We start from the raw sequence: 17173 nt of genomic DNA, 5'->3' as shown, positions 1-17173 counted from the left end.
GTCTTCAGACCAGAGCCCTGCGTCATCCTACACGTTACCCAAGTTCATCCTCTGCACATTACAGAGAAGAAAACCCTAACGGAGCCAATGCGGTGAAAACAAGGTCATTGTTTAGAGTAGGATTAGGGGTTGCTATCCAAGAGCACAAGCTGGGTGTTCAGACGGTGAAAGGAGATCACATGTCTGCACGATACTTGATTTAACTGCTTTATTCAAATGTGTAGTGCCAGAAACAAACATGGCGGTGTGTTGCTGTGAGACAACCAAACTAACAGAGATGCGTCTTTGAAAATGTCGAAAGTCTCTCCTTCACATTTGACCAAATTACATCCTGGCCCAAAGGGCTCGACTGGAAACATTCCTTTTGTCCTTTACTCAACGACTACTGTACAACACCCACTCCACACTGCCGCCTCCACCCAACCCCCCACCTCAATTTGTCCTCCTGTTTTTATTTAGAAGAGTAAGACAGAAGGAACAAACCTGAGACAGTCGTGACCCTGCGCGAGTGTTGTAACTTGGTCTGGAGCTACGCCGGCAGAAGGCAGCACCATATGCCCTCAGCCCCGAGCTGGATGCTCTTTCTGCAGCCTAATGTGCCTGTCAAAAACTGTTACTGTCACGACCCCCCCCCCATGTTTTTCTTTCCTTCTCACAACATGTTTGAAATAAACATTTTTTTTTATGTCTGTGTCTCTTTGGGTAAAGAGAAAAGGTCTTCGGAGATGATTTACGCAGCGTTGATGTTTTCTGGTCTGAAGCAAAACCCTCTATGGGTGAAGCTCGGATAATGCCATGCAGACATTAAGATTACATTTACATTTTTAACTAATGGTTTTCAGATATTATTTAGGTTGGAACTTACCATAGAAGGGGACTTTCTTCTCCCTAAAATCTACCGGTATTGTCGTTAATCCCAGCTTTAAACAACCTTTCGCAGCCCCATTACACACTGGTAGAGTTAGCTCCCACTGTTAGCCTACAGTGCTGTCTCACATGAGCTCTGACTGACAGGCCGATGGCTGGATGTGGGCTGAGCCACAATGACCTTGCCTTTTACCATGAGTGACCCTCTATCTTTAATGCAGGGCAGGACCGACAAAGCCAACACGTTTCTTCTCACCCGGACACTGTCCATCTGACCGTGACTTGAATAAAAGCTGCCGTGCCTTCACACCGCACTGACCAGCATGTAAACATGCAATGAGGAACAACAAGGGCGGGTCTGAAGCTGATGTGTACTGTGATTCAAATCAGTACAAACCGACTGACAAGCTCATGGCAGCTCAGAGTGCCAGCTCAACAGGAGACTATTGAACTCCAAGGTCACCGTTAAGACTCTAGTGCCAAGAGGTGAACTCTAAACCGTATGAAAAGGCATCCATTATCTTACATTGCTGACGAGGTATAGTGTAAACAAACCAAAACGTTTGTTTTATATCTTTACATGCACGATCCTTTGCGAGGTTACCCGCACCAGCTAAAAGCAACACTTTATGTGGCTTTACAATCCTAAGAGGATAACATGACGTTATATTTAGAAAACAATCTTTTCAAGATATTTTGACATTTGATTGTTTTGGTTTGAGTAAATGTGCAAACGCATAGGCTTTTTAAACTTGGCAAAGCAATCATGAAACCAATAAATAATAAACTGAAACAAGTTCTACATGTGACTGGAGATGAAACAAAAGGCTAGTCACCGACCGGCTCTTTGCTCAGATAGTTCTTAACATACCCTTGTGTGGGCTGCCTGCAATCTCCTTTCTAATCCTCATCCCCTGACCCCACCCTGCACACATTTCTCCGGCCAAAGAGTCACATCGTCTCCCAACACCGTGGAGTCAGGCTTAAGAAGTGACCCAGAGCGTAACTAAAAAAGTCTGAGCTGTCTCAAGACCCTTAGTGGCAGACAAAACATCATTACTGTGATGTGGATAATTACAGTGCAAAAGGGTGGCCTCTTAAGCATGTAATGCACTCTTTTATCTTAAGAAGTCAATCTCTCCCAAGCCGACAGCTTGCAGTGTATGATCCTGGTAAACAAATAATTGTGCGCGGCACAAAAGTGCCATTAAAGGCCAGAACTGTCAACACAAATTCCATTCTTACAGGGGGGCTGGGGGAGGGAAACGAAGTGGGAGGGGAGAAGGGAAAAAAAGGACTTGATCACTTCTGGTTGCTTTAACTTGCATGGAGGTTGTCATGGAAACATTTTTATAAACTGGGATATAACCTGTACGTTTAATTGCCTTTAAGCTCAGTAAGAGGGCTAAGTTAGCCACACATGAAAACACAGCGTAGTTTCGAGCTCAGTGAGATGTTTAGAAAGTGAAGCTGCCGCACCACTCCCTTGATTTTCTTACCCATTTCTCCCCCAAAAGCAGCAACACCTCAAGGGTTGAGCGAGCAGTCTGTTTCATTACAGAGGTGTTGGGGGATGGGTGATGGTGCAGCTCAAAAGCCAATCCAAAAGTGTTTCATTGCCTAAGAAGTATTCCGACTCACAACAGAATTGATACGATCTGTTTAGAAAATCCACGTTGTGGTCTTAATTTGCCATCATTTAAAACCGTTAATCCATTACGTTTTCGCATTCATAGTAAATGCACGCAAAGTTTTCCGAGAACTCTCAGAACAAAAAATGAATTACAAAGCATTTCCTACTTCAGCTCAGCCGGACGCAGCCATTTCCATATCTAAAGATCAAATCATGCATCCACCCAGTGTTCATTGGGCTGAAAGCTGAATCTTAATATTGATAAATGATTGAAACGTATGACAGGGTATACACATTAATCCTGTGGAGGACATTCATTTTCCTATTACCATAATGTAGAGCACGAGCGCCCGATGATAAATGCAGCAATCAAAAAATGGACACAGAGTGGGGAGAGTCGTGGTAATAAGTGCACTGCTCCCAACAACGGTCAGCGATGGAGGGAGACTAATGGCAAGTCTCTCTCCATCGCTCCCACTGCCTTGGGGGGGGAAAATGCACCCTGGTTTTACAAAATCAAGTGACCTTACTTACTGCACACACCACCCCGATAACAAGTCAACAAGGGGGACTGTTTTAAGCATGCTTTAAGAAATGATTACAGGGGCACTTCAACAAAGGGGCTGATTGTGCACCGTCGATGACATATTTCACAAGGGGCATTTATTGCCGCCTGGCCTTTGAAGAGTGAGAGCTGCTGAGTGAGGCGGAAACTGGCCCACACCTGCATCACCGAGGAGGGAACACCTGTGCACCCTGCGGCTGGAACAAGGAGGGTGCATGCAGCTAATCTAGGGTGAAAGCTGATCAGAGGACAGGCCCGGAGAGTCCAGCATCGCCCACTACCGAGTTAGCCTTCCTTTACCAAAAAGTGACATCTATTGATTCTATAGCCACAGTGATTGCAAGAGTGAAATAGAGGAATTTAACAGAAGCTTGTTTTTGATTAATAAGTTAGAATTGTAGATTATCATGAATTCTGAGCATCCCTGTTTGATTCTGGACAAAACATATGGAATATAAAAATGGAGCAAGCAAGCACGGTAAGGTATTCGATGCTGATAATCATAGATCATGCAGATAAAGCATGAATAACTACAGCCCGTGCTTCAAATCTAATTGCTTTTGCTTTTTACTGAACAGGTTTTATGTTGTATGTTTGTATTTTGAAAACAGAATGAGTGATTTAAAAAAAACTTTTTAAACACTATAAGCAACCCCTGTTTGTGACAGTAAAGGAATTTAACAACACAGACATCTTTGCTTATTTAATAAATAAGACAAATGAATGACATTTAGATGTTATAAGTGATGGACATATAACAATTGATATTACAAATTAAGGTTATTGTTTAGTCTTGTTTTTTAGTAATTATTGAAATGTTTTATCAACACTAATAATTTACAGCAAACTCTAAATATATAGTAAAATTGATTTTCATTACATTATTGCAAAAATAATAAGACATTAAATCTAAAAATGGGCTTTAAATCAAATACAATTTTAACAGGACAGTTATCAATACTTTTACCGAATTGAGCACACTTCTGAACAGACTATCTTTTTTAAATTAGTTTCACGATATGTCATTTATCACTTGGTGGTAAATACAAATCGTGTATGTGTAACAATGTGCAAGCACAATTTATAATCTGAATTTAATGGTTAAATAATGAGCAGATAAGAAACAATAAGTTGGCTTTTTAAAAGTCAGTGCTCAGTGTTCAGAGCAGGCGAAGCGTTGACAGTGCTGTCTGAGGGTCCAACATGAAAAAGCTGAACTCTAGTCCTAGGTGATAAATGTAAAATAACAGCAGCTCGGTCATTAAAAAGCACAGGAAGTCCTCGCGCAACATGTAAATAATAACGTTCCAAGTTAAGTTGCAAAGCGCCAGATAACACGGGACAAACTTGTGGCCAGCGGTCCACTTCCTAATTCACAAAGTGTGGAGAGAAAACGGCTCATGGGGAGAAAAACTTACCACAAAAAATGGCAGGTATATTCTCCTCGAGGTAAAGTCAAAGGGACACACCAGGTGCGAAGTCGTCGTCCTCTGTGTTTGCAGAGATGTTCACACGTGACTGTCCAAGTTCACCATAACGCAGAGAAAATGAACAACAAGCTGCAGAGTAAATAAAAAGCTCAAATATTCCTCCGCTGGGCACCGCAGTCTGAGACACACACACTCTCTCCTGCTGTCTCCCGTCAACGCCGCTGTTATTACTAATGCAACAGAGGGAAAAGCAGTACACTGAGTCCTGTTTGAATGACGCGCAATGCGAGGAAGACGCGGCTTGTTTTTTTTCTTCGTTACGATTCAAACACACATCAAGCTGTATCCCAGCAAGCAAGTATATTTGGGTCTAGAAACCCCCCCGGGGGAGGCACTTGCTTGTGCGCGGAGGTGTGTGTGTTGTTATTTTTGGGAGTACTGCGACCCCGTGTGACGTCAGGGCACCTGCTATGTCAACACAAAGTCATTTTTTAAAAGTTTGTTTCCCCTTTTTCAAACGGCGTGGGTTTTCTCTCTGTTATACGTTGCTCGTGTCGTATTGTTGGTGGGGAGAGAACCGGTAACGATACGGTCCTTCCGACGAAGAGACAAGTGAGCCCGGTGCTCAATCTGAGAAACTTCATGAAAGACACTACCATGAAGTCGCTTTATTGCAAATACTATGCCATTTGTAATCAAATAAAAATATCATTACATATTGCCGTAATGTTCCGACCACAAAGTGACTGCCAGCAAACGTTGTTTTTTTATATATGGGATATAACATGAAGTTGTGTGTCATATTTGTATGGTAAACTACATCGCTGTCATATTCTATTAAGACTTTTTAAATTCTAAATAAAATAAATATGCAATCTTATGTGTGAACATGAGTCAAAGGAAATACATCAGGCTTATTATTTTTAAAACATTCTTAATCTGCATAGTAAAAAGACAAATAACGATGTTCTGGGGGGGGGGGGGGGGTGGATACAGTAGAATGATGTTCAATGATAAATATCTTACAAATTAGTATCGTTATTATTTTTACAATTTTTTTCAAGTTAATGTAAACATACAGTACGTTTAGACTATGTATAGCTCATTCTAAATGTATAGCTCATTCTAAATATCATCTAATGAAATCTAAAATAATATTATAATAGGTAATAGTATTACAAGAAGATGTATGCACTGTTTGACTGAAGGAATGTTTCTTTTTAATTTTGCTAAAAGGTAATTTAGTCTATTTATTCTTTTAAAAGTAGATCCGAAACCAGACGTGCAGTTGTTCAAAGGCTTTGCTTTATTCTGTCTCGTCTTCCTTTTCTTCTTTTCAAACTGTTGAGACGTTCACGGTCAAGAAATGAATGACCAAATGATTATCAAGTCAAAAAAAGGGGTGGGGGGGTGGGCACGTATTAAAAAAAATGTAAGAAACACAAAAACTAATGTCCTGTATTATTTCTACGGGCAATAATTAAAATGCTATATTTACTTTTATGTATATGATGAATGACTGATTTTTGTATGTGATTTGTTCATGCCAATGATGGTTATATGTGTCTTTAATGAAATAAACTCATCTTGCAGCATCTGTGTCTAAGCCTGTGCTGTATGTGTACATTTAAATGGCGTCAATAAAGTGAAGATATTTGTATTGACTTAAATACAAAATAGTCTGCATGTCTCTTGTAGTAAGAAGTGCGTCTTATTGATGTTAATATGACAGTCATTTTCTTCTCTAGTAAAACTGTTTCACCATATTAATGGAAAAGCTTTGTGTTGCCATACAGCCTATGTATGCAAAATGCACTCAAATAGATACATTGAGATATATTGTCGCTGATATTTGTATTTGATTTGAAAAAAACACGTGTTGTAGTTGATAGCATGTGAAACGCATATCATATTACCCAATATATCAGTATGTGTTCAATTAGGTTTGTGTGTTGTTGTTTGTAACAAATCTGCTATTTTTTTTGAATCCATCGAAAATACAAAATGTAACAGCATCTTTGAAATGTGATCAGGCTGTAAAACAAGTATCATGGAATTGTGGTGGTATGCTGCCACCTACTGGTCAATGTTATATATGACAGTCTGTCAAAAGTAACAGGAGACAACGGAGTAAATAACTATACATATGATGTAAGTGTATACATGTTTATTATTACCACTCTCCCACCATTGTATTGAAAATGTACATATTGTGTATTTTGTTATCCTGCATTAATATCGCAACAAAAGGGAAGCATACAAATATTAATTTTGCTGATGTGTATTTCTATCTGACATGTATTTCACTGATCATATAGTGCCATCTACTGATATACATTGGACATACAGTTCCAATACCACTGTGACTAAATAAATAAACGGTTCAATAAAATAAAATGTTTGACAATACTATTTAACATATGTTGAATAAGCTTGTTTCTTTCTTTTTTAATAAGCAGTTTTGTTCCTGATTGATTTGCTTTCTTTAAAAAACATGTTTGCATATGGTCACAGACTTGTGATTATATATCTGCCTTTACAGCTATTGCACATTGTGATGGTATTTACAGACCAAAACTACAATTGATAGTAAACAGAGAGCCTCAGCAGGTCACCTACCTGTGAAGGATTGTATTACCAGCACTTTATTTACACAATAAACTGGATTTTAAGGTATAGGTACACTGCACGTTGGTGATTAGTTGAACTTCCTATCTGAGGAGGCAAACACACACAGGGGCACACACAATATTATCTCGTTTTTTGTAGTCTGTATATAAAAGGTCAGAGGTCAAAATTAGCATTTAGCAGAAGAGCATTTCCCCTTTGAGCAGTCCTGGGGACACTTGAGTACTAAAAAATATTATTTCTGTTATTATTTCTATTACTTCCAATTATATTATTTTGAATTATTTCTAAAAAGGCTCAATTTTCTCTGTAAGGCACTTAGGCACAGCCACCATTTTACCTAAATGCTAATATTCAAATGCTAAAAATGCTCACAATGACAATGGAGACTTTCTTATGTTAACAATACTGTATTCACCACATTAGCTTAGCATGTTAGTAAGTGGTGGTAAACACAGAGTTGAAGGTGAAATGACTGATTAGTTCTCAAGTAGTTTAACACATTCTGAATTAATACAATAATACCTTGTGATGGCACTTAATGAAAATGTAAGGATACACAAGGTCACCATATTTCTTTCTGACGTCAACTTCTGCAGAAAATGCAATAAATAGTTGAGATATTTCAATGTTCTAGTTTGTAGGACAGTGGAGGACTAAATGCATGAATGTTCTATTTCCAGCAAATAAAGGTATATTAGAGAAGTAAATTCAAGCTAATCAACATTGCTAGAAAGTGGAACATCAGTTTCCATTCCTGCATATTCTGAAAGAAGCACCATGGTTTAAGGCTGTACAGCTGAGTATTTAGAAGCACAGAGTATATCACTGATTACGTACAACTGTTACATGATGGCTTGTGTCATCATCTGTCCACCATGACCAAAATAAAGTGTCATACCATAACACTCAGATCCAAAGTCCCATCTCAGCCATATCATTATTGTGTTTGGTAAAAGGACACAGATAGTAAAGTTCAAATATAGATTTTTAACTCTGATTTTGGAATATTTACACATTGAAATCAGCTGTATATAGACACCATGGCAATGTACTATAAACATGGTTCTGTTAGTGCACTATTTTTTACTTTGAAGTGTTTTATGGAAGCTATATTTTCCTTTATTTATTTTGTTACTAGCAAACATATTGTGCAAGGATAACTACGAGGATACATGGTCTGCCCTGAACTAGTTATGAGCACTATTAATAGGCTTGGCTCAGACTCCCAGTGTTCGGCTGAAACCAAACTCCATCTGCCCAGTCACGTCCTCACCCTGCTCTCCCTTCGACAGTATCACTGCAGCCAGGCTACGGGCACTCTGCTCTGTGCTGCCCTCCGAGCCAGACAGACGGCAGGACGGGCCGACAGCTGCCTCTCAGGCATCCGCACATCATGGAGGGGACGCACATCCGACCCATGGAGGAGGATGGGGCCATTATGGAGGAGGAAATGAAAATAAATGGGGAACAGGAAGAGGCAGAAATGGAGGCCTCGGAAGAGGAAACAGATGAGGACTGCGAACCGGAGCCCCCACACGTCATTCGGAGGAAGGTGTCGTTTGCCGATGCGTTCGGTCTCAACTTGGTGTCAGTGAAGGAGTTTGACAATGCCACAGAGTCAGAGGTCAGCCAGCCCCCGGAGAGTAAGGCAATCCCTCGACTGGAGGAGTTCTACATGTGCTGCCTGTTTACAGCCCCCTCGTCCCCGGAGGAGCTCGACCAGAGGCTACGCACACAGATGGTTGAACTTGAAAGCATGGAGCTCCTCCCGGGGACCACCACACTGCGTGGCACCATCAGGGTGGTCAACCTCTGCTATAGTAAGTCCGTTTACGCCCGGATGACCCTGGATCGCTGGGCGAGCCAATTTGACTTGTTGGCGGAGTACGTGCCTGGATCCAGTGACAGGAAAACAGACAGGTTTACCTTCATGTACACCCTGGTGCCTCCCTTTGATAGAGAGGGGGCCAGGGTGGAGATCTCTCTGCGTTACGAGACCTCCGTGGGCACTTTTTGGGCTAATAACGCAGGGTTGAACTATGTGCTGTTTTGCCACCAGAAAGGACATGTGAAGGAGCACGTTGTCCTGGTGCACGAGGAGAGTCACATCTTCAAGAGCAAGAGGAGCTGTCTGAAAGCTATCATGTGAGAGAACCTAATACTCAAGTTATTTTGTAAACATTCAACAGCACGAGGAAGTCGTGGCATTGACGTCATAACATGGAAATCAATATTCAGATAAAACAGTTTTTGGATCCATCAGTGCAAACTTTATTCATGTTGTGACAGTTTAGTAACAAATCAACCAGAGACAAGTGAAGGCTCCAAATGATTTATTTTCTGTAGGAAATTTAACACAGCGCTCTACTCCTGTCATCACGTGGAAGCTGGCCGGGCAATTGTGTGTTTACAGTAAGCCGTTATGTAACTTTCAGTAATGGCTGCTTGAAACACATATTGCCCTTTTAAGGTCAGGTGTGTGTCTAGGTTTCCATGACGTCTCACCATGGCTACGGATGCCAGATAGGCTACTTTTTTCTCTTTGAATGAACTCCAAATCAGAAACTGCATTTTCTTCTGACCAGTAATTCCTTTTTATCTTTGCTCTGATCTGAGTTGTTTCAGTTTGAAAGTTGTGCACACATTACAAACATTTAAAAAATCTGGCAAACATTCACATTAAATTCACACAAAGGTATAAACTGTCTGCATGGAAATAGGGATCGCAGCTTTTTTTTGTACACCTTTTACTAATGTATTAGAATTACAGCAAAGCCGGTGCTGGTGCATGTTACAGTACAGGTAGGATGAAGAAACAAAGAGAATACAAAAGGTATTGAGTGAAAAATGTCAACCCCACAAAAGGAGGATGAGAATTCAAACTTGAGCTCTTCGACAAAAACAGAAAATAGTTTCACCCTAAATAGTGATACCCACTCTGAATAATTTAAAACACTATTATAATGTAATGTAAACCCTGCTTCATGTTTTAACCAAAGGAAGTGCACTGCAGAGGAAAACATTGAGGACAGCAGTAACACCTCAACAGCTGCTGCAGGTGTGTGTATACCTCATTTCTAGTTTCTACGTGTGTACACGCATACCTGATCAATAATGCAAGCACATGTTTTACTTGCAGAGGCAGAAGCCACACATAAAGCAGAGGAGGCTAACAGGAGGGGCAGCACAGATATACAATCCTTACTAGACCGTGAAGAACGCAACGCTTTGGTAAGGTTCATTTGTTATATTTTCAGTTTATTGTTGAAGCCTGGGAGAAAAAAGGCCTTCCATCACCTCGAAGTAAACACTGCTTGCAACACAACATGGTGTTCTATTCGCCATGTCTCAAGCTGCCGAGATAAACTGCAAATGTACAGTGAGAAAGTGTGTTGTTCTTTCTGCAAAGATACGATAGCCGAGCAAAAGATGATTGTTGCTCAGTTCCCCCGAAAAATATGGAAAGTAAGCCTGCCACTTGATAGGCTGTCTGAAATGTGCAAACTAATAATAATAAAAGTAAACACAAATAGGTGTATGTCATGAGGTTGCATCAGTATTGCCATGGATTGAGGTTTTAAAGTAGCTGCTGACTTTTAGATGAACAAAACTGGTAGCCTCTGATTAAACTAGGTCAAGCTTAAACACTTTCAATGACCTTTGACTCTTCCGACAGGTGGATAGCATTAACAGCCGACACCGAGCAGCCCGCTTGGCCCGCGTGAAGGAATACCTTTCCCAGAGGAGCCAGCACGTACCGAAGGCTCAGTCACATGACTCAGCGACAAGCCAGGGGGTTTCTCAGCCTCTGCCTGCTCAGTGGGTTGACTCTGCCAGCTTTCTCCACCAACGCCAAAAGAAGCAATCCAACGAGAGTCCGCAGGTGCTCACCTACCACCAGATTCCTCTGCTTACACTGGATTGGAACAATGACAAAGCCCATGAGAGGGGGGCTCCTGAAATGCGTGACATTTGGACTGGAACAGCTCAAATGACCTTGTCCAAAGCGTCAGAGGAGAAAACACCTTCTGTCAGTGATATGTGGGAGGCATTTGGTAACAGAACAGATGACAGCAGTGATAAAGAAACCTCGGGATGCGACGTATGGCAGGCATTTCGTAATGAGCCGCGCTGTACGGAGCGTGCTGCTGTTCCAGAGTCAGAATGGCTGCAGACGGCAGCGTCAGTTTCTCCCTCAAATGATAAAGAGCCCAATGCTCGAAATACAGCAAGCAGTCAAGAGCAAGAATTTCAGGTGGGCACGGATACACCCACCACCTTACATGCACACACCTTAGCTGTATGCCAGCTGCTGTCAGACAGTCTTCCCGCTGATGTTGCGTTGAACACGGAAGACGTCCAGCCAGCAGAGGCATGTGTCAGCAGCCCAAGAGACGACGACACAGTGACACGAGACACATCCCAAAGGTCACAGACAAACTCCGTTACAGACACTCCGCCGATATTTTGCCTCAAGGGGGCAACGCAGGTGACCGAAGGCTCTGTTGACAGTTCAACTGAGTGTCACGAGCATACGATCTGGGGGCAAGGAAGAGAGGAAATAATAGGAGGAGCAGAAGGAAAAGGGCAGGATGAGCCCTTCACACAATACACACATGACTTAGTAACAAGCTCAGGGGAGTCGGAGACAACAGACATGACAGCAATGCCAGAGTTTCAGAATGCCACCGCCGATGATAGGATCTCACAGGGGCTGCATGAGGGTCTTTCTTCCAGCAGGGAAGGCGAGGTTACAGGTACCGCACAGAGCATGATGGATGACAAGCTGGCATTTACAGGGACAATCAGAAATGGGACAAAGGATGGGGAGAGGTTTGTCTTTTCGACATCCAGACAAGGAAGGGAGGAAGGGATGGTGAATAGCTGTACGGAAAATAAAGCAGCTGCAGATGAGGAGATATTTAGGCCACAGAAGAGAGAAGAGTGTGACATCTCCGGGCGGTGTGCAGATGAAAAGCAACACGGGGAAGTCAGGCAGAACCAAAACAGTGAAAACCCATTACAGGAGAATGAAAATGAAATAAAACGTGCACAGAAAGATGCAGATGAATCCAATCTGAGCAATACCTCTGAGGTACATTTCACGCCAAGTCAAATAATGCCAAGTGAATTTAAATTAGATGAATCAGACAGCGAGGATGTTGCATCACACAGCAAAGACTTGGAAGTATTCAAAAAGACAGAGATGGAACCTTCCTGTTGTACAAGAGACGAAACAAAGAGACTGATTGGTGCAGAAGTGGGAATGGTTCAGGTATTACATGAGGAGCAAAAGGACAAAGCTTTTCAACTTAATTCATTGTGGCAGAGGGGGAACACATCAATAATATCGGAACAACACAAACAGACAAGGCCAATCGAAGCAGGGGACGTGGAGTGCATTCAGAAAGAGGAAGACCCAAGACAGACACAAAGAGAGGAACATATTGTACCAAAATTGGAAACAGGTGTATTAGTTTCAAATCAGGGAGAGAAAGAAAGTAGGAGCTGTGATGGAATAATAGAAGAGCAACCGGAAATAATGGTTACATACGATGGGAAAGACTTCCAAGGTGTTCCTAATAGACCCTGTTCAACAGATAAATGCAACACTTACCGAGTGGAGGTTTTAGACATGAAATTGACTCATTCACAGGATGCCATGAAAGAGGATGTCGGCTGTGAAATAAGCCCAGAAGAAGAACTTCAACAGCAACCTGAGACATTAGAAAGCACAGACGAACGTGTGAGTCACAGAGACACTGATGAGAGCATGAGCATTGGAGAGCTGCAAATAGAAGTGCTGGATGACTTGATGGGTAATGTGGAGGACCCTCGGGGGGAGAGGAAGAACGCACCAGCTGAATTGAAAGAGCAAGAGTTGTCAGCAGAAGTTGAGAGCTCTACACGTGTCGAATATAAAAGATTGTCCCAGGGAACAAAAGACTCTATTATAGCAGGAAATACTGCAGCACTTGAAGTGATCGAGTCTGGATTGGATGAGATGTTCATCGAAAGATTCGGAGAAGATTTGATCAGTGGGATTTGGGAAGAGGTGTTCGGTCGGAGAAACCTGGCTTCTAATAGAGACACCGATATTGTTGAGGGAATTGGGGGCAAACAGGCAGTTAAACCTGATATTACACTTTTTGAGAAAGACTTCAATGATGCATTGTTCTTGATAGAACTGCCAACAGATCAAACCTTAGCCACTGAGAGTAAGGACTTCTCCCCAAAAGAGAGGCTGTCACTCACCGCAGCGGAACAAACCAACTTTCTATCACAATTACAGACAGATTTGAATACAAGTGCTCATCTCAGGAAAGGTTTCTCCCCCATTGCGGCAGCTCAGAGTAGTCCGTCATTGACCGAATCAGCCCGACGCTCTACAAAGGACCAGGAACATTTCACTCAAGCAAAAGAAAGGTCTGTCACCTGTCAGGAAACAGGTAGACACATCGAAAGATTTGGAGAATATCTGATCGGTGAGATTTGGGATGAGGTGTTTGGTCGGAGAGAACAGGCCTCTAAAGGACGCACCGATATTGTTGATAGGACAAGCGAGCTGGCCGGTAAACCTGATTTTACACAAGATTGTCTCTTTGAGAAAGACTCCAATGGTGCTTTTGATTCTGGTGCATTTTCCTTGACACAAATGCAAAAAGATGAAAATCCAAAGGATCAGGAAAACTACCCTGAAACAAAAGAAAGATCTGTCACACGTCAGGAAACAGGCAGACAAATAGAAGAAGTCGCCCACAGAGAGGGTTTTAATCAATCGGCCCACCCCTCTCACACACATCGGAGTTCTGAAATGAAAAACGAGTCTGATAGAGTTGTATGGTGGAGTATGTTATACATCCTTCATCACATCACCAGACTTCTAATGTGCGTCCTCGTAGTCGCTGGATTCTTCTTCAGCCTTTTCCTGTTTGATTTCCCAGCATTCTTTGCGCTCTACACATTTTCATTGTGCTGGTGGTTTTATAAGTGGAAGACACATCGAGTGACGACAAACAAAGGGATGGTGGGATTGGCTGAGAGTTAACGGAGATAGAAAGGTGTGAAAAACTGCTGTGTGTAGCATTTTACATCACTAGTACATTACTGTCAAATGAATGGTCATGCCTTCCATTTCTTCAGTCGGGAAAACCGTTGTCAACCGTTGAGAAGACTATTGACAAATGGGTGCAATAAAACGAAATGCTACACACAGCATTTGTATTGTGTGTGTGTGTGTGTGTGTGTGTGTGTGTGTGTGTGTGTGTGTGTGTGTGTGTGTGTGTGTGTGTTTGGTTGTTTCTAACCAGTGTGCGAAATACGGGGGGTCCGGGGGAGCTCAACCCCCCTGATTAACACCTGAGCCCCCCTGAAAGTCTCAACAGCTAAATGTGAGGGGGGTTTCAAATTATAATATTTATTTGTCACTTGCAATGGTCACTAAAATGTTTTTAAGCTTCCAGTATTCACAATTCAAAACATTTATTCACAAATATCTTCTATTTTGGCTGGAAAAAGCAGTTCCTCGCATGGAATCGGAAACAGGCGGCTCTTTAGCGGTCACGCGTTCGTTCGTTCGTTCATATGAACGTCAGAATATAGAATTATTTGACGGCACCCCTGAAGACGCCAGACGGCGCCCCGGTTGAGAAACGCTGCTATAGACTACCGATTGTCTTGGCTTGCATCCATGGAATATTGTATAGGAGGCCTACTACATATTGAGAAATCTTCGACTGGTATTTTGCGCAAATAAACGGGAGATGGGGACCCCCCCGATTATTGACGGGTATTTCGCACACTGTTTCTAACTCTAAGTGACTTCATTGCAGTGGTTTTCAACTTTTGAAATTTCAAGAGTCCAAGAAGACTTGGTTAAAGAGTTTTGTTTATTGTTTAATTAAATCGAAAAATACATAAAAAGCAATATGCAGTAGAAATGTGTTTTTTCATTGTATTCATCTTCCGTCTCTTGACCTTTTACATTTGTCTTGCGACCCCTAGTGGTGGTCCCCGACCACTGAATAAATCAACCATCATTTTCTTTTCAAATAATCATGAAGAAATCAGAACTGGGCTACCATTTGTTTTCCCTCTTTGATAAATAACCATGAGCATGTTGTTGAATGTGTTAGTTAGCGCTGAATTAGTGTTAACAAGTATGTGTAGGATGTGTGTATGTGCGCAGTGTTTTATGGGCCCAATATCACTTTACAATTCACCAAATGGAACAAATAGAGTGTGATTCTAGACAACGGACATCTACAATACTGGGGCATTGGAGGCTGAAACATTTCTATTTCATTGCTTTTCTTCAATAAACGAAATTAGTTTGACAAAAAACTAAAAAGACTTTAAATGTTTTTTGTGTCAAATGTTATATTGTGCTAGATTTGGGCATTTCTCATCAGATACAACAACAGCACTAGCTAGATACAACACTAGCTTCACATCAAACTGTTGGATGGATACAAAAAAATCTATTTGTACCTGATATTTACACGTACTCTCTGTAATCCCTTATACTTATACTAGTGCTTTTGTATAATGTACTGTTTTGGTGTCTTATTTGAGATACAGTGAGATTTCATGTGTTACATTGCTTGCTAATACTGTGTCTCACATGCACTATATTCTGCACAAACTTCCCCATATTCTTGTGATAAGTTACTGACTTTGAGATGACACCGTTCACAGACCAGGGGATCAGTCAGCAGTTCTTTGTTCCTGGATTTGGAGATGGCTATAAAAAGGTAATTTCAAGGAAGTTGTAACATTAAGAAAAGGTCAAAGATATGACGATCTTTGAAGAGGTATAATCTGAGGACGTTTCAGCAGAATTACATGTTGATTATCAAATAAATCAACTCTTTGAAGCTTAGCAGCAGTCTTTAAAGTGAAAACGAGGCTACAATCTTTGAAACTTTAAGTGACTCCTTTGAGACGGAGGACATTTTATTACCTGCTGACAGGAGCTTGACTTTGGTGAAATTCACATCGCAAATAGTCAATTTCAAGTTGCTAATGTGACTTACTTAAAGCACTGCATTACGAGGTTAATAATACAATAGGATACAATTCAGGCTTTTGACATACAGCATGAAATAAACTAATAATCAAAATATGGCAATCAAGTCACTGCAGACCAAAGAAAACACCAGGTCATACAGAGAAAACCGTATATATGTAAGTGGCAATATTAATGTAAAAAACACATGGCGGCCATTTTTTACATACATAAACAAAATGGCACAAAGACTCAAATGTAAAATGTAGCAGGTAAAAAGAAGCCTATAGGTTATTCAAGGAAGGGCCCCACTCTCTGCCGCAATTCACTGCTCTTGACATGATATTTGGGAAATGGTTTTGACAAACGCAAACACACATGTGACCGGATCATTATAACAAACACTAGATTAGGGACATTTTGCGATGTGATGGAAAATGACTAATGTAGAAGAAGATTCAACTTATTGTCGTGACGTAGTACAGGTACTATGTAACGAAACGGTTTCTCTGCATTTGACCCATCCTAGTGTTAGGAGCAGTGGGCTGTGCGGCACCCGGGGAGCAGTGTAGGGAACGGTGCCTTGCTCAGGGACACCTCGGTAGCACTTGGTCTTTCCGGGACTTGAAGTGGTGACCTTCCAGTTGCCAAGCCAAGTCCCTATGGACTTCGCCACCACCAATTCATGCAGGAATGATCAAAATATGATAAGTAATAACATTGATAATAACTGAGAGATCTTGATACATCTACACCAACACTATAGTGCCGGTTCATTCAAGTCAGTAATTCAAGTGTATTAGAGACTATATACTAACTATAAAGAGTTCTTTATGTTTAAGACATTCCTACATCTGCTAGAATGTGAAGTGGTTGGAATTAGTTCTGTATGTGTGTGTCTGTATGTGTGTGTCTGTATATATGTGTGTGTGTGTGTGTGTGTGTGTGTGTGTGTGTGTGTGTGTGTGTGTGTGTGTGTGTGTGTGTGTGTGTGTGTGTGTGTGTGTGTGGTGATGCGTCTGTCAGTTGCATGTACTTAC

At 41.5% G+C, this 17173-nt stretch overlaps 1 protein-coding gene across 1 annotated transcript; it reads left to right on the top strand.

Annotated features, from left to right (window-relative positions):
• The first annotated feature begins 8259 nt into the window (after positions 1–8259).
• On the top strand, positions 8260–14715 carry LOC117439173 (uncharacterized). The gene is made up of 4 exons (XM_034074948.2): positions 8260–9271; positions 10126–10184; positions 10266–10357; positions 10803–14715. Exons 1-4 carry the CDS (start codon positions 8520–8522, stop codon positions 14172–14174), a joined length of 4275 nt encoding a protein of 1424 aa, XP_033930839.1. The 5' UTR covers positions 8260–8519; the 3' UTR covers positions 14175–14715.
• Positions 14716–17173: the final 2458 nt, after the last annotated feature.

Source organism: Pseudochaenichthys georgianus, chromosome 23, assembly GCF_902827115.2.
Source record: "Pseudochaenichthys georgianus chromosome 23, fPseGeo1.2, whole genome shotgun sequence".
NCBI lineage: Eukaryota > Metazoa > Chordata > Actinopteri > Perciformes > Channichthyidae > Pseudochaenichthys > Pseudochaenichthys georgianus.
The sequence above is the reverse complement of the archived record's forward strand: the minus strand, read 5'-3'. Positions and strand labels throughout refer to the sequence as shown.

Excerpts from the sequence above, each read along its gene's own strand:
- LOC117439173 (XM_034074948.2), top strand. The coding sequence starts at position 8,520 with ATGGAGGGGACGCACATCCGACCCATGGAGGAGGATGGGGCCATTATG. Across the intron at positions 10,185-10,265 it reads CACCTCAACAGCTGCTGCAG|AGGCAGAAGCCACACATAAA; the intron begins GTGTGTGTATAC and ends TTTTACTTGCAG. Across the intron at positions 10,358-10,802 it reads GTGAAGAACGCAACGCTTTG|GTGGATAGCATTAACAGCCG; the intron begins GTAAGGTTCATT and ends CTCTTCCGACAG.